Source organism: Suricata suricatta, chromosome 12 (genome assembly GCF_006229205.1).
Source record: "Suricata suricatta isolate VVHF042 chromosome 12, meerkat_22Aug2017_6uvM2_HiC, whole genome shotgun sequence".
Taxonomy (NCBI): Eukaryota; Metazoa; Chordata; class Mammalia; order Carnivora; family Herpestidae; genus Suricata; species Suricata suricatta.
In genome coordinates, this window is record NC_043711.1 from 58159916 (window position 1) to 58181786 (window position 21871).

Here is a 21871-nt window from a genome sequence, read left to right on the forward strand (position 1 = left end):
AGAGACTGCCTGCATAGACTTGTTGGCCACCCTTTGGCCTAGCAGCATTGCAGTGGCCCTGGCTCCCTGAGGTCCAGTCCCAGCTGCTGCCTCAGATTTTATCATGTGCTAAACCCTTCTTCTTTTTGCTTGAGGTAGGGAATTTGAACAATCCTGAGACAAAGAAGTGCAGACACACAAAACAGTTTGGGTGCATGAAAGCCTGTTCAGCCTCAGTAATAAGTGTCCACTACACACTAGTGTGTAGGTGTGAGGCTGGGAGATGGGCCAGGGCCCCTCCGAAGATGGCTGGGCAGTAATAGTCAAGATTATGATTACACACAGCTTCCACCTAGCAGTTCTGTGTGTAGGAACATATTCCACACATGGAGCACACGTCACATATACAAAAGGATATCATCACAGGCTGATCATGGCAGCAAAACTCAGGTTAACAGCAGGTAGGAAAGAGCCAGAACGACTGCAAGATTAGGCAGGGAAACTACTGCTAAAACAAGTACTACAAGTTGGCTGTGATTCACTGAGTGAAAAGTGAGAGGCAGGGGTGCCTGAGTGGCTTGGGTGGTTAAGTGTCTTGCTTTTGATTTTAGCTCAGGTAGTGATCTCATGGTTGTGAGATGGAGCTGTGTTGGGCTATGTGCTGAACATGGAGCCTACTTGGGATTTTCTCTCTCTCTCTCTCTCTCTCTCTTTCTCTGCCCCTTCCCTACTCACAGTCTCTCTTAGAATAAATAAGTAAGCATTGTTTTAAAAAAATGAGAGGCAATAGAGTATGTGGCAGGTACCTGTGGGTATGAAGCACTTTTGTCTCTGCCTACAAGGTGGTCCCTGAACATGGGGGACTTGAGGGAAGGGCTGGATCCTGGGCAGGAGTGGGAGGCTTGCTGTGCAGCCTTTTATGTCTTCTGGATTTTGTTTTGTACCCATGTATTATCTACTCAAAAATACAAGTAACATAATAAATAAAAAATATCTCGAAAGTACTAAGACTATCCCTTGTTTGGCATGGTACTGCCAGAAACAAGCTTGGAGCCACTTAAGGTGGCCTGCAGAGGAGGTCAATTGTCTACCACTGACCCTCTTTGTATGTATTGAGGGAACAAATCACTACAGACCTAGACAACCCAGTACTGACCCTGGGGCCTGCTTTATTTGAAAGATGTGCTAACACCATTCTTGTTTCCTTTTTCCTGATTCTCTAGAGGAGGTGACCACCGAGTGGAGCTTTACAAGGTAGGTGAGGATGGCACACAGTTGTATGACAGTGTGGTGTTCACAGGCAGAGTGGGGTCCTCAGTGTAGATGGTGGGCGGAGTGGGGTCCTCAGTGTGATAATGGGCAGAGTGGGTCCACAGTGTGGATGACAGGCGGGGTGGAGTCTACAGTGTGGATGACGGGCAGAGTGGGGTCCTAAGTGTGATAACGGGTAGAGCGGGGTCCACAGTGTGGATGATAGGCAGATGGGGTCCACAGTATGATGACAGGCGGGGTGGGGGCCACAATGTGATGATGGGCAGAGTGGGGTCCTCAGTGTGATGATGGGTGGAAGGGGGTCCGCAGTGTGGATGATGGGCAGAGTGGGGTTCTCAGTGTAGGACAAGCAAAGCGGGTACAAAGTTGTGTATTATGGGCAGAGCAGTGTCCATATGGTATAGGAAGAAAAGAGCACTGCCTAAGTGTTGTTTCCCATTACTCTTCCCAGGAGGCATGAACACAAGTGAGTCCCTCTAGTACTTGTGAGAGTTGATCAGCATTGACCTTTCCAACACTCCCTTCACAGAAGCCATTACCATGGAGTGCTTTCCTATAATGCTGCCTCTAGAGAGAGCTTCCCAAAGCAGAATGAATGGACTTTGGGAGTCAGATGCCATATATTGGCAATTATATTAACAGCATTTGAAACTGTTAGATGCTGTGTTTCTCCTATAAAACAAGTAGAGAGCATCGAGAAGAGAACATGAATGGAGCCACACTCCTGCTGAGTTGCAGGATCAGGAGCTCTGCCACACAGAAATCTCACCTCTGCATGAGGTGCATCAAGGAGGAGGCCCACAGCCAACCTGGGGGAGGTGCAAGTGGGTCTCCCAGGCAAGTGTTCAGACCTTCACTTCTGCCTGCTTGTCCTCTTCAGAAGCTTGAGTCTCAGAGCTTGAAATGTGTAGTTGACTCCAGAGTGCCAGGGCTTATCATGCCCTCTCCCACATCCTCTCCTCACATGGATGGACGTCTGCATTGGCTAACCCAGCAAAGAGGGACAGATGCAGATGTGTGGGAATATCTGTATCATGTGGGCACGGCTCTGTCCCTCATAAACTGAGGGCAGGGGCTGCTATAGGCTATTGGAGGGTTTGTTCCTTCAAGTGAATTAGATCAAGTCAGAGACGGGGTGTGCTTGTAGAGCTGTGGTCCCCAGTTGAGGTTGTGTTTGCAGAAAGGGTTTCCACCTAGAGCAGGTGTGAGCAGGTGTGACCCTGGAGGGGCAGGCTCAGCAGGTGGCATGGAGCTGGAGGGAAGTGCTGTAGGCCACCCTGGGGCAGCCTGAGGAGTAAAGGAGCACACCACCCTGGGTGACTTGGGGGAATGTTCGCAGCTGGCAGCTTTCACTTGGCTCTGAGCACACCCCAGGAGGGCTCAGGCAAGGGCTGTGAATGGTGATCTAATGCAGGAGGTCATGCAGTCTGGAGGAATTTTATTTTTATAAGAGGAAAATTCAACAGAAACTTAAAGTCTGAGAAATGCTAGGTTGCAGTGAAGATCCCAGATGCAGTCTCTGCACCATAGAGGCCCTCCTGCTGGGTCTCTGGTCTCTGGGTGTCTGCCCTGGGGGACCACCTGTGAGTCCATATGAATGTGGAGGTATCCCAGCAGTCGCACCCACAGGAGAGCCATTCTTCCCAAATTCCTGAGGCAGAGGGTGCACCCATGTCCTGTAGCAGCAGTTGACACCTGAGTTTTATAATGGAGAATGGGGCAGCATGCATGGGGCAGTCTTTATTAAGTTCCCACTGTATGCAGGGCACTACGATTGAAATTAGGCTGAGTTTAGTCAGAGACAAGTTGCCCTCAATCCAGGATGCCTGGATTTGTTGCCCAGATATTTATTTTTCACTTTACAGGTGCTGAGTTCCCTTGGTTACCATGTGGTCACCTTTGACTACAGAGGTGAGTACTTTTGCAAGTGCATGTCTGGGCCCTCCCACTGCTTGCCTCAGGGTCTGCTGTGCAGGCATCACCCTGAGAGGCTTAGGCAATGCTAGCATCTTGTGGTGCCCCAGCCTGTGGTGATGGCAAGTATGGAAAGGTGGTGGGGGGACAGTGTGTGTCCTTCACGCAGGTGCAAGGGGGCATCCTTCTTGAAGTGGAGGTTCCAGCACCTGGAATCCCAGCACATATTCTCTGACAGCAGCATTTTAAATATAGAAAATACTGTCTTTTTTTAAATTGGATTGAGACTCCCCCAAAGCTGGTCAGTAGACATGGTTTATGGGCAAGAGAGCTTATCTTGCTGAAGTTCCGAAAGCAGGAAAAAGAACTCTTAGGAGAAGGTAGATTCTTTTTCTTGCCCCTCAGTATATTTTCTTTCTTGAATGAATCCGGGGGCTTGCCCCTGAAGAGATTGAGAACCCACAGTTTGATGTGTGCACCTTCATGAGCCAGGAAAATACTTTGTGTTGACTGGGAGAAATATAGGCCTCTTGTAGTCTCAGCAGCAGAGGTCAGAGGTAAAAGGGCTGCTTGGCCAGCTTAGCCTGATCTTGTTGGGGAGGGCAATGGTGTCGATGTTCTCAGGCTGAGGATATGGGCGTCGTGTTAGTTTCTTCTTGCTGTTCTAACAAATTACCACAAAGTTGATGTCTTGAAACAGCACAACTAATTATCTTGCAGTTCTGGAGGTCAAAAGTCCAAAGTCTTAGGTTACTGGGCTGAAATCCAAGGGTTGTCAGGGCCGATCTCTTCAGGAGTTTCTGTGGGAGAATCTGGTTCCTTGCCTTTTCCAGCTTCTCAAAGCTGTCCTTGTTCCTTGACTCATGGCCTCTTGGGTCTGGTCACTCTGACTCTGGCTTTTGTCTTTCTGTCTCACTTGTTATACAGACTCTTGTGATTACTTGGTGCCCAGGCAGGTGATAATTGCCCATCTCAGTTCACTGACCAGTGGTCTGAATTCTTTCTGCATCCTCAGTCCCTCTGCTTGCCACATAACTTAACATATTCACAGGCTCCAGGGATGAGGACATAGACCTCTGTGGGAGCCGTTATTCTGCCTAAAATATGGATGATTCTTTCACAGAAGAATGTTCCATCATAATGAAAATTCTGGGTTGGGAAAAATTGCAGATAAGGATCTGGAAAGTAGTTCACCCACATCCTTTTCTCCATGCTAAAAAGGGTTTTCTGTTCTTGCTGAGTTCTGGAAAACTGAGAATGTTGAGAAGGGTGGCCTTCTTCCTTGTTCATCTCCCTGTGCTGCTACCAGGAAGTGAAACCCCTCATAGCACTTCTTTCCAGTTCTCACCGAGTCTCTGCATTTCTCAGCCCACCATCTGACTGTGTCTCCCTGTCCTGGTCTCTGTCTGTCTGTGTCTCCACAGCTCCCTGTTCCTGGCCCTTCCTCCCATCCATGTATGCCCTGAGCCTCTCAGTCTGGCATTACCTCTTGCATAGTCCCTTCCCTAATCTGGCATCTGGGGTGCCCAGGGGAGGTGGCTTGTGCCCACAAACTGTGGGTTTTGCTTATGCAGCAGAACTGGCTTTTTCTGAGCCTTGTGGTACTTTCAGATCATTTGATGATGACTCACTGCTGAGTTGCTGGAAATGACAGTGGCCCTTGCCCTTTCCAAGAGCCAAGGAGGAGGGCAGAAGATACAGTCTGGGGACAGAGATGGTTAGCTTTCCTGTGCTATGCTAAGAGCCCCTTCCCTTTCTGGGTCAGAGTTGTCTTGAGTCTGAAATCCATCCCCCTCCCTCTTGCCTCAGCCTGGCTTCCCACATCTATCTTTAGCTGGGCTACAGCTGGCCATGGGGTCCAAATTAAGCTCAGGGGCTGTGTCCTGCAGGGGCTCCTGGCCATGTGGGGTCTTAGTGACCTTTCATCTTGGGCTGGCCACCAGCAAGCCCTAAGCATTCGGGAGGTTGCTGTCCTTTCTGCCCCCAAGAGTCTGTGTCAGACTGCCTCCATGTACACAGTTGTTCATCTGGACTTGAATGAGTGAGTGTGGGTGGCTTTTTGGGTTCAGGGGTTGTAATTGGGGTTATGAGGAAATGGGAGAAGTAGGAGCAGACTTGTCCAAACACCCCCCACACGGGGCTGTGGATTGTGGTGGCAGAGACTTCCATTGCCCCAGACTGCCCTGGGCTGCCTGTTGAGAAAGAAAGGGGTGAGCCTACTCCTCAAGAGGTTCCATGAGCTGGGTTTAACTTCCTCCACTTGCTGCTTCTCTCCATCCAGGTTGGGGAGACTCAGTAGGAACGCCATCGGAGCGAGGCATGACATATGACGCACTCTATGTTTTTGACTGGATCAAAGCAAGAAGTGGAGACAACCCTGTATATATTTGGGGTCATTCCCTAGGCACTGGGTGAGTTTGCAGCATGATGGAGCCTTGGGAGAGCAGGTCTTCACAGGGTGACTTACCACTTGATCTCTCAAAGAGAGGCCTATTGTCTTCTGGATCCCATGACACCCTTAGTCCCAGCAAGCCTTGTCCCTCATTCCCGTGGTGGGGGCAGGGGATGAAGCACCACAAAAGACCATGAAGAGTTTGAGCTACTTTAACTCCTCAACCCAAGAAGTGACTTGAGACACACATGGGTGGTCGTGGGGTGGCCATCTCCCTCTGCAAGGTAGGATGGGCACACTTGCTTCAGTCTAAGAGTACGTCTCAGGAAGATGTTTTCTGAGCAGAACAGGACAGCGCTGGAGTCCTGGATGCACTTGGGCTCTGCATCTCCTGGCTTTGGAATGTAGGTGCTGGCTGGCAAGCCTGAGTGCCAGGGCTTTGATGACAGGCCTTAGCCTGTACTTGGCTTACCAGAGAACTTGGGGGAGGCAGCAGTGGGTGCTTCCCTTTCTACATCTGCCAAGACGAGAAGCAGTTTAATATTCCATTTGGGGCTGCCTGAACTGCTTCTGCTGATGTAAGGTCCAGAGTGTTTCTAAAAGGAGCACTGCCCTCAATGCCTAGAGTCCCAAGACCTTTAGCAGCCATCCTTTTTCCAGCAGCCTTTCCTTTGGTTGGAGTGGCTGTGGCCCCCTTGTCCCCTTGCTGCTCACCTCAGTGTCCTGCAGTTGGGCAGGTCCTATGGGCTGGGAAGTGCTGGGGAGAGTGAGCCTTGTACCTGCAGAGAGGAGCCTGAGCAGAGCAGGGAGCAGGCCGTCCTGCTGTGGCTGTCTGTACGGGACAGCAAGAACCCTGGGGGCTCTCATCACCATCCTTGTCAGAAGGGTTGGCTGATGGCAGGGCCAGCAAGGCCCACCAGAATCCTGGGGCATCTTTGTCCACACCCTCCCCCAACCCTGGGGCCCCACTCATCTGCTTCAAAGATCCTATATCTTCTCTGGCTTTCAAGACTAGAATAATCCCTCTAAAACAACTTTTGTCATCATTCAACTGAACTGTTTCTTCCTCCTTTCTCAGAGTGGCGACAAATCTGGTGCGGCGCCTCTGTGAGCGAGGTAGGGGCTTGTGTGGAGGTGTGAGTCCTGGTTGTGTGCGCATGGCCTCCTCCTGGTCCTGGGGCCCAGGCAAGGCAGGCAGCATGTTTGGGAGGTGAGTGCTGATGGATGAGCAGCACAGCAATAGCACTTGGTGCCCCCTTGGATTCCTGCAGGCTGGGCATTAAGGCCGTGGCCTGGGCAGACCCTCGGCTGACCCAGGGCTGCCTTCTCCATGGATTCTCAAGCAGCTGGCAGAGACTCCTCAGGGACTGGGCTCCCAACATACAGTTCTAGGAGGTGTGGTTCTTGGGAGCGAATCACAACCACCTGAGGATCCCCTGTGTGGACTACGATATGGGCACTTCCCACACACCAACCATGAAGGAGGATCTAGAGAGGAAGTCTGGCTGGGCAGGCACTGGGGGTCCATGGTCCAGCCCTTCCCATGGGCCCCCATGGGGGCTTCTTGCCCACCTCACAGCTTCCTGTTTGTTTTACTTATCTAGAGACGCCTCCAGATGCCCTTATATTGGAATCTCCATTCACTAATATCCGTGAAGAAGCTAAGAGCCATCCGTTCTCAGTGGCAAGTACAGATTTTATTAAAAATTGGCTTGTCTTCATTATTAAAATAATTACTATAAAGGTAACTTAAATAAGTATAAAGTGAAAATAATTAAAAATATGATTTAGATATTCTAATAAATACAGATTTTATTGAAAATTAACCCTTATTTAGTTTGGGGCACTGGCCTGACTACAGAGCTGTCCGGGAATGTTAAAACTCTATGGCCAGGGAGAAAGTTGGGTTTACAGCTGGGTCATCTGAGGGCAGCACACCCCATGAGGCCTTGCCTCTATGGCATGGTTTGCCCACCTGGCATTTTTGCCCCATGGGGCCCTGCCCAGGCTGGTAGCTGCTATCCTGGCTGCTTCCCCAAACAAAGAGCTTGTGGGTGCACCTGCTCTCTGTCCACATGGATGGTGTTCAGCAAGCTGCCAGGCTCTCCTAGTTGTGTCTCCAGGTGATGCCCCAGGTAAACCCTGCTGGGGATTCCAGGGTGAGTCGGGCCCTTCTTACCTGTCAGGGTCAAGGCTTTGGACCCTCCTTATACAAGCCTGGTCCAAAGAGGTCTTCTCTGTGTCCTCTTCTGTACCACACCTTCTTGGCTGACCATGTGTTCTGGGAGAGTGGCTTACACCTGACCTCATGCTGCTCTGTTGCAGACCAGAGGAGTCCTTTATATAGTCTTATGTCTTTGATGTTCCTTTTCTCCCAAGTCACATAGATCCCTGTTTTCCCAGGGGTGGAAGCTCTGATGTCTGTGGGAAGTATGGTAAGCCAGTCCCAGCTGCTGCTCTGAGGTGTGGGAGCCCATTTTGTGGGCAGCCCCACCGTGGCCAGTCTGGGGGCCTCTCTAGAAGGGAGTCTGTGGTTCAGGGATGGGTGGCAGGGCACCCCAGCACAGCTTTGGTGGGGCCACAGGTCAATCAACTCGGAAGCAGAGGAGACTCCTGGGCACTCAGCATCCTTGGCTTTTTTAATTGATACTTCTGCACATTGTTTCCATGTCACCTTCAGATATATCGATACTTCCCTGGGTTTGACTGGTTCTTCCTCGACCCCATTACAAGCAGTGGAATTAAATTTGCAAATGATGAAAAGTGAGTACTGTGGTAGAAAATCTCATTTTTCAATTTACAAAAGCACTGAGTACCCCCAGGACTCTAATCATTTGACCTTCATAAAGGGCAAGTCAGGCCCAGAGGTGCAACCGAGAGAAAGGGGATTTGAAGACTTTGATGTTGAAGCAATAGAAAGATAACATGCCCACATAGTTGTTTTATTTGTGAATAGTCGTCAAAACCAGAACTTCGGACAGGTTTTAAAGCAGTAATAGTAACTGTTATCCAAAAAATGAGTGCCTTGGCCATTTGATTTATGTTTGGTTATAAAAAGATGTTACAAAGTTTATTGTTAAAAATATTTCTTGTGGCGCCTGGGTGGCTCAGTCGGTTGAGTGTCCGACTTCGGCTCAGGTCATGATCTCATGGTTCGTGGGTTCAAGCCCTGCGTCAAGCTCTGTGCTGTCAGCTCAGAGCCTGGAGCCCGCTTCGACGTCTGTGTCTCCCTTTCTCTGCCCCTCCCTTACTCATGCTCTGTTTCTCTCCGTCTCAATAATAAACAGTAAAAAAATTAAAAAAAATATTTCTAAGGGTGGGGCGCCTGGGTCACTCAGTCCATTAAGCATCTGACTTCAGCTCAGGTCATGATCTTATGGTTCATGGGTTTGAGCCCCTCATCGGGCTCTGTGTGACAGCTCAGAGGCTGGAAGCTGCTTCAAATTCTGTGTCTCCCTCTCTTTCTGCCCCTCCCCCACTTGCACTCTGTCTCTCTGTTTCTCAAAAATAAATAAAAAACATTAAAAAATATATTTCTAAGGTACCTGGGTGGCTCAGTCAGTTAAGCATCTTACTCTTGGTTTCAGCACAGGTCATGACCTCAGCTCAGGTCGGGGCTTGACCTTAGTGAGATCAAGCCCCGAGTGGGGCTCTGTGCCGATAGCATGGAACCTTCTTGGGATTCTCTCTCCCTCTCTCTGCCCCTTCCCTGCTTTCACTGTCTCTCTCTCAAAATAAGTGAAAAAAAAAATTGAAAAAGAATATCCTATTAAGAAAATTCTATTGGGTCAACCAACAGTTAAAAATTCTAGGTAAGGATTCTTTCTTTGAACAATGTTCAGATTCTGTTGACATTGTCTTTGTGTTATCTTTATTTCATGGGTTTTAATCTTTAAAAAAAAAAGGAAATGATAAAGATCCTTTTCTAAATATTTAGTTGGCATTTAAAGTCTACACTTTGAAATAGAATGTGAAAAAATGGAATATTTTCCCCTTAATTATATGTTTTGGTTCTAAAAATAGAACAAACTAAAATTTGAGCAAACATAACCAAACATCTGCTGGTTTGTAAATATTGTTTTGGAACTTAAGGAAGAGTTATCTGAATAAGCGAGATTCCTTCTAAAACCACAACAACAAGCACCACAGTAAGCATTGGGTCCTGCTCCCAGTTGAGCATTAGCAGGCCAGCACTACATCACCCGTTGGAAGTCAAGGAGCCCCCACTTGGGCAGCTTGGTTGCCAAATACTTGCTAAGGTGACAGCCTAGGAACTGGGCTTTTCCTTGAGTGGGTAGAGGTTAGGACATACTACTTATGGTGGAAATTCTGCAATGATGGGCCGTTCCACCGTCACAGTGTGACCCACACATCAGAAATGCTCCTCCCTGGAAGCAGAACAAGGGAAGAGTGGGCATACGGGTGTGCCGCTAGCAGAAGCATAGGTTGCCATGTGGGCTTAGCTTCCATGGGGTGACAGGCCTCCTGGCCCAGGTCCTGCCAGGTGCCAGGCTTGCCCAGTGCTGCCCTCATAGAGCCTCCAGATCAGAATGCAACCACCAGGAGTAGGTGGTATCCACCAGCTCACCTGAGAGCTCAGTGAGGGGCCACCAGGAGACTCTGGACCTGTCCAGTCCCACAGCCCATCCATTATGTGGTTTACTGGAGGGTTTGGATCTTGTGAACCTATTGAAAATGTTAATTTATTTGTAAACATTCAGGAGTGACCTTAAATGTCATTTTCCACACAGACAACTTAGAGGTTACAGTGACATTCATTTGCAGTAAGTTTCCTAGACCACTGAAGTTATTTGGTCTGCACTGTTTTGTAGCTTGTTTTTCTAAGAAAGAAAGAGTGTCTGTTCATGTGCAAGTGGGGGTGGTGGAGAGAGGATCTTAAGTAAGCTCCACACTCACAACCCTGAGATAATGACCTGAGACAAAATCAAGAGTCGGACACTCAACTGACCCAGGCATCCCTACTTTGTAACTTTTAAAGCGTATGTCTAGTGGCAAAAATAATCATTTTCAATTTTCATAAAATACACAGAGGCCAGATTTGGTGAGTGAATCAATCTCTAGACTTGACTGAATAGAGATATATGAGAAATCAACTTAGTTCTCTAGTGAAAAGCCTAGCAGAATTGTAGCTATTGAGCCATGGCAGGGCCAGAGACCCCAGTCCTATCCCCGGGGTCTTGGTCTAGTGCTTTCTCCTCCCACAGTGTGAAGCACATCTCCTGCTCCCTGCTCATCCTGCATGCTGAGGATGACCCAGTTGTGCCCTTCCAGCTTGGCAGAAAGGTGGGTGTCAGGTGCTACCCCCGGTGTGGGCAGGCATCTAGCAGGCTCCCGTTTGGGCTGGCTGGGCCTAGGCAGACATGGAGGGATTCCTGCTGCTGGCAGGCGCCCCTTGTGAGGAAGAGAAGGGGGGGAGGTCAGCAGGGTTGGGTGGAGGCCAACAGCTGATGCCTTATCAACAAAAGGTAGGTTTGAGGGTGGAGATGTCTTTACCAGCACATTCGGTGATGGTGAGAGGAGACCTGAGAAGTAAGCATATGGCTCCTGGTCCCCATGCAGGGGTCCGGTGGTGATGAGGACTTCACTACCCAGTAGTCAGCCAGGAGGGCTCACTAGTTGTTGGCTGAAAGGAAAGAACTCTGAAGGAGGAGGCTCCTCCTACCCCAATGCGTGTCCCAGTCAGTAGACTTCATACAGACCTCTCATCTGTTCTCTTGCTTTTGGGATTGGACTGATGACAGAAATGCCGTGCTGTTGTAGAGCCTCTGTGTTTGCTTTGCTGAGTTTCCTTTGCCTTTCCTGTCAGGAAGCAGCACTAGACGTGTAGGTGAGAGTGCTGTGAGAGAGAGCACCACCTTGCGCGGCAATGGTGAGGGGCAGGGGCGGCCTAGAGGGAGTGAGGCCCGGGTCCAGCATGTTCCAACAGGGCCAGGTCCCCTCCCTCCAGGGAGTGCAAACACACAGGACGGCCCAGCAGCCACTACCCAGACCCACAGAGCCCAGCAGTCTCCAGGGTGGGAGGACAGACTGTGAGCCAGCCTGCTGACCGGCCTTGACCCCAGCACACAGCGAAGTCTGAGGTGGATACCCAGCCCAACTCCTGGGATGTGTCAATGAGGCTGCTCTGGGCACTGGCCAGCACACCACTGCACGGCAGGCAGTTCTTCCATGACCCAGGCTCATCCACCTTGCCGCCCCCTGAGGAAAGGTCATCTGGGAGATAGGCGTGAGGACAGAGGGGCTCAAACGTCAGGCTGAGGAGCAGAGGCTTGGCTGGGCTCCTGCTAGCACCCCTTTCCCTAGGCCTGGCTGTGTAGGCTGCCCGAAAGCAGTGCTATTTGCTGGGGATTTGGGTTGCTCTTTGGAGGCAGCAGCCACTGACTGGTCTCTATAGTGGGGAGACCAGCAGGCAGATTGCCCACAGGGCTGCCATCGGTGGGTGCTGACACATCTCTCCCTTGTCCTAGCTCTACAACATCGCTGCTCCATCTCGAAGCTTCCGAGACTTCAAAGTTCAGTTTATCCCCTTTCACTCAGACCTCGGCTACAGGCACAAGTATATCTACAAGAGCCCTGAGCTCCCACGGATACTGAGGTGAGGCATTCTCCCCTCGCCAGGAATTCGCCTGGGTGGTGATGGTTCGGGCCAGGCATACAGCAGGCACAGCCCTAAAGCTGCCTCAGTGGGGCCAGAAATCACTGTGATTCAGGAGCCTTTCATCTCTATGGAGAGGGGTTGTGTTTATCCGCCCTCCCTCCTGGACCCATGATCAAACAGGGCAGTGATTTTCCCTGTGGGGATTGGCTGTGCTTTCAGAGGAGCATCCAGCATGTAGACATGCACCCCAGTCACTACAGGTCAGGCCTCGGTCCGTCTCCACATACCCCTCAGGTCCTGCCCCTGTACACACGGCCCTTGGGAGACTCTGGGCCAGCTCTCAAAAAGCCTATTTGTCCCCAGCTGCTTCTTGAAGAGAGGTTGTGCTCCTGGCTGCATGATGATGGCCACAGTCTGGGGCCAAGACATGGGCTTCGGCCACGGACGCCCGTCTTGTGCCTGGGTACGGAACCCAACCCTAAAGGGTGAGGCAGTGGCAAAGGGCAGTATGGACTGGACATGGCCTGGCTCTGCCCAGGAGCCTGGGCTTTTGTGCTAGGACCTATTCTATGAATTAGGCAGGTGCTGTTGGGCCTCCCTGCCTCCCACCAAGGCATAGGCAGCTCCTCACTTCTTGGCCAAGGTGGGGACGGTGTGAGTTCACCTTCCTGGGGCAGCTAAGCATGGAGGTATTCAAATCAGCCATTTTGAATTTTATCCCATCACACCAGCTCTCATGTGGCTCCCTTGGCAGTTCCAGAGGCAAAGCTGCATTTCTTTAGTGGTTTGCCATTCCTGCGTCACAGACCTGGTTTGCTGAGAGGGGACTGTGAGCTGAGTGTGGGTTTTCCCTAGGGTTGACACTTTCCCTAGCATAAAAGGAATATGATGCAGAAAATTTAGCTCATAGTATAGCTCAGAGTTTAGAACAAAGAATAGTAGCCTGTTACCTGGTCTTCTTCCTATGGGGTTGGGATTTGACCAGGCCAGTTGCCATTGGTGCCCTGTTTAACTCAGGCTCTCTGGAGGGCCTTCTCAGATGGGCCATTTGAGGACCATAGGAGGCAGGACAGCTAGTGTGGGCTGCTCAGGGTTTGGCTGATGATTGTCCTCACCTGGTCTAGGGAATTCCTGGGGAAGTCAGAACCTGGGCGCCAGCACTGAGTCTTGCTGCCTAAAGGAGCATGAAGACCTCTGCCCTCCTCCCTTTGCTCTGGCCAGCCTGGCACCCTGGAGCCTGGGGGGTGCCAGCATCTTCGATGCCCCTGGAGAGAGGACTCAGATGCCAGCCAGGGCAGGCAGAAGAGGCCCTGGCAGACCTGAGGCACCTGCCCCAGATGGCTGTGAGCACGGATCCTCGTGGAAAACACAGGTTGCAGGCATGATCCCCTCTCCCTCTTGTTGCCAATCTGAGCTCTTGTTGGGAAGACAGTGACAGAGTAGCCCAGCCTCCAGCTGGTTGATCCCGCAGTTCCTGAGCTGGGTATGGGGAGCCCCGGGCAGGAAACATGGGGTTTCGGGACCACGCTGAGCTTTCCAGCACCACTGGTGAGATTATGGGGAGATGGGGAGATGGATTCATCTGTCCCTTCGTAGCACACAGAATGGACTCTAATGGTTCAAACGGCCCCTCCCACCCAGAGCACTCTGCTTGCCTACCTTGGCCATCCCTGCCTCCTTGGGCGGGCCCTACCACTCAGAGCGGGGGAGGTGCCCATGATCTGCACTTCCTCCACTTCCTGCCCACCTGTCCGCCTAACCTGGCCTTAGACTGAGCATTTATTTAAGAATAAAATCGTGGTGGTGGTCTGTGTGTTGTGTTCTCAGTGATGCCTCCACGTGCTCCCAGGCCATGCTTAGAGCCCAGCCACATGGGAGGAGGTGCAGCTCTATAAGGCCAGGGATCCTGGGCCTTCCTTTCCTCCCTTCTTCTACATGTGGAGAAGGAGGGGTGTTGTCTCAGGGGAAGGTGTATTCATGGGGTTACTTCTTCTCCAGATGAGTTAGATGGCATTTTCCTAAAATATAGGCCCTCTTCACACTTAGCAAACTTGCTGGATGCTGGTATTGATTGGCAGGCTCTGGGGGTTCACCCACAGACCCCGAGCGAGCCCCTGGCAGGGGTCCATGAAAAGACTTGGGCAGGGTCTCTAGTTCTGGCTAGAGATTACTCACTGGTGCTGGGTCTTTGGTGTTCAGCCTTTGCCAAACCAGTCTCCCCTGCAGTTCTCCTGCCCCCACCTGGCACCCTCTAAAGATCCTGCTTCTCACCACCCAGGGCTGGTAAAGGGCCAGATTCTTACATCTGGCTCAGTAACCTGAGAGTGAGAAGGTTCATGGCTTAAGAAGAGAGAGGGTTTCAAGCTGCCCCCACTGAGGGCTGTCCTACCGCTAATGTTCAGGTACAGAGGTGTGACCTAGACTGGAGGATGTCAACCCATCTGTGACCCGCTTCTTCTGATGGCCAGACTTTCCCCTAGGTCCTAAGACTCTGGGAATGTCCAGTCTTGGCAACTAAGAAATTCCCTGGGTGGGGAGGGGGCGGGTATGGAGGGCCTCGTTCACCTGCCTGCCTGTTCTTCAAGGTCTCTGGCCACTGTTAGCAGCTGTGGGCAGGGTAGGGGGCCCAGAAGTGACCACACATTACAGCTTCTCCTTTCTGAAGCACCTTCAAGCTGCCTACAGTGATTCTCATGTTGGGGAAATCAGACCTTTCATAAATGGGTTGAAATATAAACAGACACCTGAAGTCAGTTTATATCCAAATATTTATCTTTTTATCGGGCCAGTTCCCTGCCAACTCCTGGCACCTAACTTGGGTGTGAGCACTGCCTGCAAGACACCACCTTGTCCCCGGGATGCATGTTTTGCACCTCTCAGGGCTGAGGTGCATGGCCCCATCCTGGAAATGTCTTCCTGTGTCATTGCTCTGTATCTTGTGCTCACTGGACCTGAACAGCCCTTCTTGAGACATGGCGCCTTCTACTGGCTGTATCACAGAGGCCCTGAGTCAGAGTCACCTTCCCAGCCTACTTCCATCAGTGATGCAGATGTGACCTGCTGGCACGTGGTCTCAGACCTAGCCCACCCTGGGTGGGCCAATCTTCACCCTTTTAACATTTCATGTGTGTGAGCTGCCTCAGATCTTTATTGGGGGGTGGGATAGGATATGAAGTAAAATAAAAGCTGTTGGTATTTCGACAGGTAGATTGAAGAGGAGAAAAGCACTAAAGGGGTGGTAAGCACTGGAGGGGCAGTTGCTGGGCCAGCAGGTCCAAATACTCCCACCTGCTGGGCTTTTAGATTAACCTAAGCTGGCCTAGGAAAGATGTACCACTGATGGTTACAAAACCAATCCTTAAAGAAAAAAAAAAGTTCAAAACATACACGGCTATAAATTTTGCAGTGAATACACATATCCTGGGGCACCTGGCTGGCTCGGTAAAGCATTCCATTCATGATCTCCGGGCCATTGAGTTTGAGCCCCACATTGGGCAGGGAGCCTACTTAAAAACTATGTAGGGGGTGCATGCATGTCTCAGGTTGAGTGGCTGACTCTGATTTCAGCTCAGGTCATGATCTCACGATTCCTGGGATCCGAGCCCAGAGTAGGGCTCTGTGCTGACAGAGTGGAGCCTGCTTGGGATTCTCTCTCCCTATCTTTCTGCCTCTACCCTGCTCATGCTCTCTCTCTCAAACTTAAAAAAAAACAACTAAGCATGTCCCCAGACCCAAGACCACCCCACCAGGGCCCATGGTGCCCCGGTGGCCTGTAGTTCTCCGGTTCTTTGGGTCACACCCCAAGTTCTCTCCTGGACTTTGATTCATCCTGCAGCTACACAATTTAGGGGGAAATGCTCTGGTCCCTGGAACATTACACTTTCCAGGGCCAGGAATGGGTGGCAGAAGACAGGTGCAAAAAGCACCAATGCAATTTGCGCCCAAAATGCCAACACGCAGATGACAGTTTATAAAGCAGATCTGATGATTCTTTTGTGAGCCAGCAGTTCAGCATACATACTGTAAGTCCCACTCCCAGCTGGGATGGGAGAACATGGTCTATCCTTAATCCCACAGTGATGGGCTGTTATAAGGGAGGGTCTGAGGCCCACCCCACCCAGCTCCCACCCTACCCTTGGCGCAGAGTGAAACAGGCCAGGTCAACCAAGCACAGGCAGGAAAGTTTAATCAGTTTCTCAAGGCAGTTAACAGCAAGTGACACAGTGATGGGTCACACATGGCCTAAGAAACGGGGCAGTGGAGGGTGTCGTGGATTCAACCATATCCCCAGAGCGTGGGCCTCCCCAGCAGTCCTCCACAGCTCTGGTGAAGCGTGCATGTGAGCAAATCTTCCATGGCCTGGTTCTGTGGGCAGTCCGGACCCAGGGTGAGGGCAAAGCCCTGTGCCATTGAGATCCAGCATGCAAGGAGGCAGACCCATGTCTCCAATATGCCTATGGTGAAGTGTTCCAGCCTGCTTCCTGGCTCTCTCCTCTGGGCAACTGAGAGGGGCTAATCCATCCTTTCAGCCACCAGCCTGCCTTCCAGGCAGAATGGAAAAGTGGGCCTCCTTCTGAGCCTGCTTGGTCCTTTTCCTAGACTGCCTTGGTTGTACTAGTAGAAAGGGAGGGAGAAGGGAGACTGGCCTCATGTGTAAGACAGGAGACGCAGCCCCCAGGACAGGGCAGGGGTACAATAAGGGCATGGATCTGCAGCAGGGGCTGGGCTATCAGCCTTTCTAGCAAAGGCAGTGACTCTATCCCAGGCCCCCAGGGCTGGGCCAATCCAGGACAAAATTTCAGAAGTACACTTTTTAGTTGCTAAAACAAGAAAAGGCTTCAGCTACTTTAATCTTCCTGTGAAGTTAATTTTTTTTTTCTTGAAAAAACAAAACCAAGCTAACTTTGCATCAGCCTGCTTTGTCCTAGCCAAAGTCCCCAAGATGCCAGACACAGGTGTCCTCACCCAATTGACCCTCACTGATCCCTTTATCTGATCAGTCTGGAAACCTTGGGCCAGAGCACCTACATAGCAGCTACAGACTTGGCCTAAAGTACTGGACCCTCCCAGTACAGCCAGGAGCAGAGCTGGGCCTCCCACACCAGCTGTCTAGACCTTGTAGTGCAGAAACACATAGTTCCCCAGGCTTTGCCACAGCTTCCTGCCCAGACCCCAGAATCTAGAAGCTCAAAACTAAAAACAAGCTCACAGCAAGGTGCATGCAAGGTCTTGGAGGAGCCAGCAGGTGGCTCCACCTTCCCCACCTCCTTGGGGCAGGTGGGCTAAAGCTGCGGGGCCAGCTGCCGTAGTCAGTGCTGCAAGCCCTGCTACACTGCAGGAAACTGGAGAGCATCTCACTCTTTACAACTTTCCTTCCTTGCCCACCCCAAGCCACCACTACGATCCCTTGGCCTTCTAGAAACAGCACTGAAACAAGCAAGGCTGTTGCCTGGGCTCCTAATCCCTGGGGAGATTGGGGGGTGGGATCTGCAGGTCGGAGGGCTCCACACCCCAGATGTCCCGGGCATACTCTGTGATGGTCCGGTCACTGGAGAACTTGCCCGAACAGGCGATGTTCCTGATGACCTTCTTGGTCCACTCCCTGGGGTTCTGCAGAGGGAAGAGGCTGAGTACCACACTAGACAACCTGCACTTCCAGAACTTCAGGACTGTTCCCAGATGAGCTCTTAGCCCCTGGGGCAGCCTGGTGAACAAAGATGAAATTGCATTCAACAGCTCACTAAAAAAGCTGCCACCAACCAGAAAAGCTACCAAATGATTAGATACAAGGGCAAGGAGCCTGAGAAAGTCCCAGGCCTCAAAATGCACCTTGTCCTCTGGGGCACGGCCTACCATGACAAAGAAATGCCACCAGGTGAGTACTCGCCACTGGCTGGATCCAGGAAAGATGCCCAGGTGGTCTCCACAACTTTCCCCAGAGCCTGGCAACCACCTCTGGACTTAGCCAGCACTAAGAGGAGCCTCCCTGAAAGAGCACACTCTGCTGAGGCCAGGTCAGGGGAGCAAGATTCCCCTAGAGCCCTGCCTGGTCATTAGTTTCCCAGGCCCCTCCTGATTCTTTCACAGGTCCCCAAGGGCAGACAGCTTCCCTAAGGGCGGAGGGGGGTGGGGGCGGGCGGTCAGGACAGCAACAAATCAGAAATACAAATCCCACAGGCCTTGTCCAAGAACCTGGAAAATAATCCATCTGACCCACAACTCTGCAGTCACACCACAGTAGCCAGAATCCTTTCCCACTGCTGCCCAACCCCCCCCCCACCAAACTGCCCCCAGGAAAGGGGAGAGAAGTAGGCACCAAGGGACACCCTTGAAACCCCACATGGACACACCCACTGCCCCAGGGAAACCGGCCAGCACACACTCCACACAGAAACGAGGAAGAGGGTCCCTCTCTTGTCCACCTTCACCAAGGAGTGGGGAGCTGGCTGCAGTGGTCCTAACCCTAGAAAGGCTGCTCCTCACAGCTTTGGGTCCCTCACTCTACTTAACATTGATGCTCACACCTTTCCAAGGAAGCATTCCCATTCTCATTTTTAAACACAGGCTTTCTGTGTGCATACAGAAGTCTTCCTGGCTCCACACCCGCTCCCTGCACCCTCTCGATCACACCCAAGTGGGAGTGCAGACCACAGGCTGAGGCACAGCCCCAATGCCTCTGCTGTCTTCAGGAAGGAAACTCCTGTCCTCACTTGTGTTCTGTAGCAGCTGCTCAGAGGCTGCGTAGAAACATGCCATTGTGGATAGCGGCCTGGCCCCACGGGGTCACAAGACACCAGCCTCACCAGGGGTGAGCAGAGGGACAGCTGAGCAGTCCAAGTGGAAGATGATAAGCCCTAGTTGTCAGCTTGAGTCCATGATGTGGCTCAGCAGTGAACTATGCCCTCCCAGGACTGGACCTCATAGATGTTCCCTGCTGCTTCCCTACCAGAGCCACCCCCACCAGCTCTGGGGCCTGAGAACCATACCCGGTACAGCTGGTCCACCTGGGCCTGGCATGCCACGTATGCTTCATAATCTGCAAACACCTTGAACCTGAAATGGGAGACAAGAGGCTGGGCCACCGTGGCAGGTAGAGAGTCCGAGGTCAGGAAACAGGCCCCAGCCATCCAGGTCCTCACACTTTAGGAAGACAGAGCCCACCAGGCCACAGAGGTGACTCTATGAGCAAAACTTTTGTCCTGGAGTGCTATTCTAAAAAAACCTTGTTTAAAACCTATGTTTCTTTAAAGAAGTGAGTGTTTACAGTGTACCCTCCCCATGTATGTGGGGTAGAGCCACATGGGCTGAGAGGCTTCCTGTGGACTCCACCTCCCAAGCGAGGGGACACAGGATAACAGCGAGGCTCCATGCAGCTGTCTGTTCTTGGGTCCAAATGAGCCAAAAACTGGTGGTCTAGGGAAAGGATGTTGTAGAGAAAAATGTAGATATATGAACACAGAAATGCATTTTTGTTTATGACCGAGTCACAGGGACAATTCATGAAACTGCTAAGTTTTTCCTTGATCACAGACAGAGCCAGGGCCCAGCTCCTAGCCCTGTATGTGGGGGGCTGCGATCTGGTCTGATGCCAGCTCACAGTGCTCACGGAAGAGCAATGGATTAAATCAATCCAAAGGCAACTGAGAGTGGAACAGAAGTCAATTCTCAGCATTTACCAGATTCAACTTTTACCAACAGGGTGGAGCAAAGAACTGTCAAGAGAGGGCAAGTGGCACTGCCAACCTGCTGTAAATTAGTGAGTCTATAAATGTGGATGTTATAACCATGTATAGTTGCATTGTTAAAAACAAACGAACAAACATTAACTACATTGTAATTTATGTCACAATTCCATTCTAACCACTCTGTGTCATTACCAGCTAATATTTGCCTCAGCTGGGACTGCAGGACCATGACTGTGGAGGTACATCGCCCCCACCCCCCACTTCCAGAGGTTTCTGGGGTGTCCTGGCCACACTCCCATTCTCCCTGGGGAAGAGAGGACTCAGGAATTGCCTCCAAGCAGCCCCATCTGAAACCACCTTGTGCTTGTCATGCCATGTTGGGGGTCAGCCAGTGCTGAGGGGACTAGGGCTGGACCATGAGCCAGCAATCCCTACCTCCAGGATCCCGCAGCATTCAAGCACCTCCAGAGGCCACTGCAGGCCCTGAGTGTAGCGGGTCCAGATTGGCTCTTCCCATGGGCCTGGGGTGGGGAGCCAGCCTCACCTCGGCCCAAGGCCACCCCCAAAGTAGAGTCCTGAGCCCACCAGGAGGACCCGTCTGTCTGACCAGCTGGCTGGGAGGGACATAAGGACGAACCTGTCGTGGTTTAGCAGCATGTTGACAACGTCCTTGAAGCAGTCTGGATCCTTGGGAGAGAAGAAGCCGCTGCTGATCTGGTCCACGGCCTGCTTCAGCTCAGGCAGGCGGTCATAGTACTCTCTAGCATTGTACCTGTGGGGAGGTGGGATGCATCATCAGCCTTCGGGGTGAGCCATGGGGCTGTTTTTACTGAGCACAGTCCTGGTCTGAGACTCCCCAGGCTCCAGGCCCAAGCACTGCTGGGCCCTATAGAGGCAGTAAAGTGCTGGGTGTGCAGAATGAATCCCACTGGCCCCTTGTGATTGCTGGAAAACACAATCACAGGCATGGTACCATCATACTCCTACAGGAGGCTGCGTGAGTACTGGCCTGCTGCCTGCCATCTCCACCCCACCCTGATGCACCCTGCCCCTAACTGTGCCCCCTGCTTCCTGCCACCACCCTGCCCCCTGCCACTGGGACAATGAAGAAGGTAATGAAGTGTGAACTAGACCTGACCAGACCAAAGAGTCCATGGCCATCAGGGAGTTGGGGAGGAAAGCATGAAGTGGATGTGCAGTCCCAGGACACAGGAGGCCCAAATAAGGGGGAGGTAGGAAAGGGCAGTGGGGGAGTATGTTCTCAAGCTAAGACACCTGGCTCATTCTCAAGCTGTGACTTTTTAGGTGACATTTGGGTTTTTACCTGGCTGGTGCCTGAGTCTCCCCTGAAAGTTTTTAGACAATTAGGCAACACTGTCTTGTCTTTTAAATTATTGTTTAGAATCTGGCTGGGGCCAGATTCAAGAGTGTCCAAGGTCGTGAAACATAAGGAGAGGCTGAGAAAGTGTCACAGACCAGAGGAGAAAGAGCTACTATCTAAACACAGAGGGGTGCCTTGGAAGGGATTCTAGGACAGAGAAGGACATTCATTGGAAACACTGAATTAAGTATGGACTTTAATAAATAACAATAACCCTATTGGTTACTAATTTTGCAACTTGTCTGTAAACATGAAACTATTCCAAGGGTTACTTTATAGAATCTGGCCAGGGTCTCTCAGCAGTAGCCCAGCCCCAAATCCCCTCACTGAGTGCTCAGAGCTTTCCCTCCAGAGACCAGAGCCTTCCACCCTTTTGAAAACACTCACTCTAGACCCCACGGACTGGGCCCATGGAGACAAGCACAGAGCAGCCAGCTCCCACCCAAGCCAGCCTCCCAGGACAGCCAGAGGGGTGCTCAGACAGCAGTGGGCTCAGCCAGCTGGCCCACAGCCACCTCATTTGCCAAACGGATGTCTCCCTCGGCAAGTGCAGGCCTGGCCCCGAGCCCTCTTGGCACCCCCAGCCACCAGTGCTCCAAGCAGTGTCTGGGATGCTGCTGTGTCCCCGA

General features: G+C 51.6%; 2 protein-coding genes across 6 annotated transcripts in view; one reads left to right on the plus strand and one right to left on the minus strand.

Annotated features, from left to right (window-relative positions):
• ABHD12 (abhydrolase domain containing 12) overlaps positions 1–13989 on the plus strand; it is a 70980-nt gene extending 56991 nt beyond the window's left edge. Inside the window, exons 5-13 of one of the 4 annotated variants that reach the window (XM_029916787.1) lie at positions 1203–1233; positions 3117–3162; positions 5447–5576; positions 6636–6673; positions 7162–7241; positions 8238–8320; positions 10783–10861; positions 12046–12173; positions 12540–13271. In XM_029916787.1, coding sequence (XP_029772647.1) covers positions 1203–1233; positions 3117–3162; positions 5447–5576; positions 6636–6673; positions 7162–7241; positions 8238–8320; positions 10783–10861; positions 12046–12173; positions 12540–12735 — 811 coding nt within the window. In that variant the 3' untranslated portion in view covers positions 12736–13271. Of the gene's footprint in view, positions 1–1202; positions 1234–3116; positions 3163–5446; positions 5577–6635; positions 6674–7161; positions 7242–8237; positions 8321–10782; positions 10862–12045; positions 12174–12539; positions 13272–13300 lie in introns of those variants that run through there. The other 3 variants (XM_029916788.1, XM_029916790.1, XM_029916789.1) reach the window with 3 other exon arrangements.
• A 2356-nt stretch (positions 13990–16345) lies between these two features.
• PYGB (glycogen phosphorylase B) overlaps positions 16346–21871 on the minus strand; it is a 58700-nt gene continuing 53174 nt past the window's right edge. For both annotated transcript variants that reach the window (XM_029919324.1, XM_029919325.1), the window contains 3 exons: positions 20499–20633; positions 19163–19229; positions 16346–17786 (listed from right to left, as the gene is read on the minus strand). In XM_029919324.1, the coding sequence (XP_029775184.1) occupies positions 17634–17786; positions 19163–19229; positions 20499–20633 (355 nt within the window). In that variant the 3' untranslated portion in view covers positions 16346–17633. The remainder of the gene's footprint in view (positions 17787–19162; positions 19230–20498; positions 20634–21871) is intronic.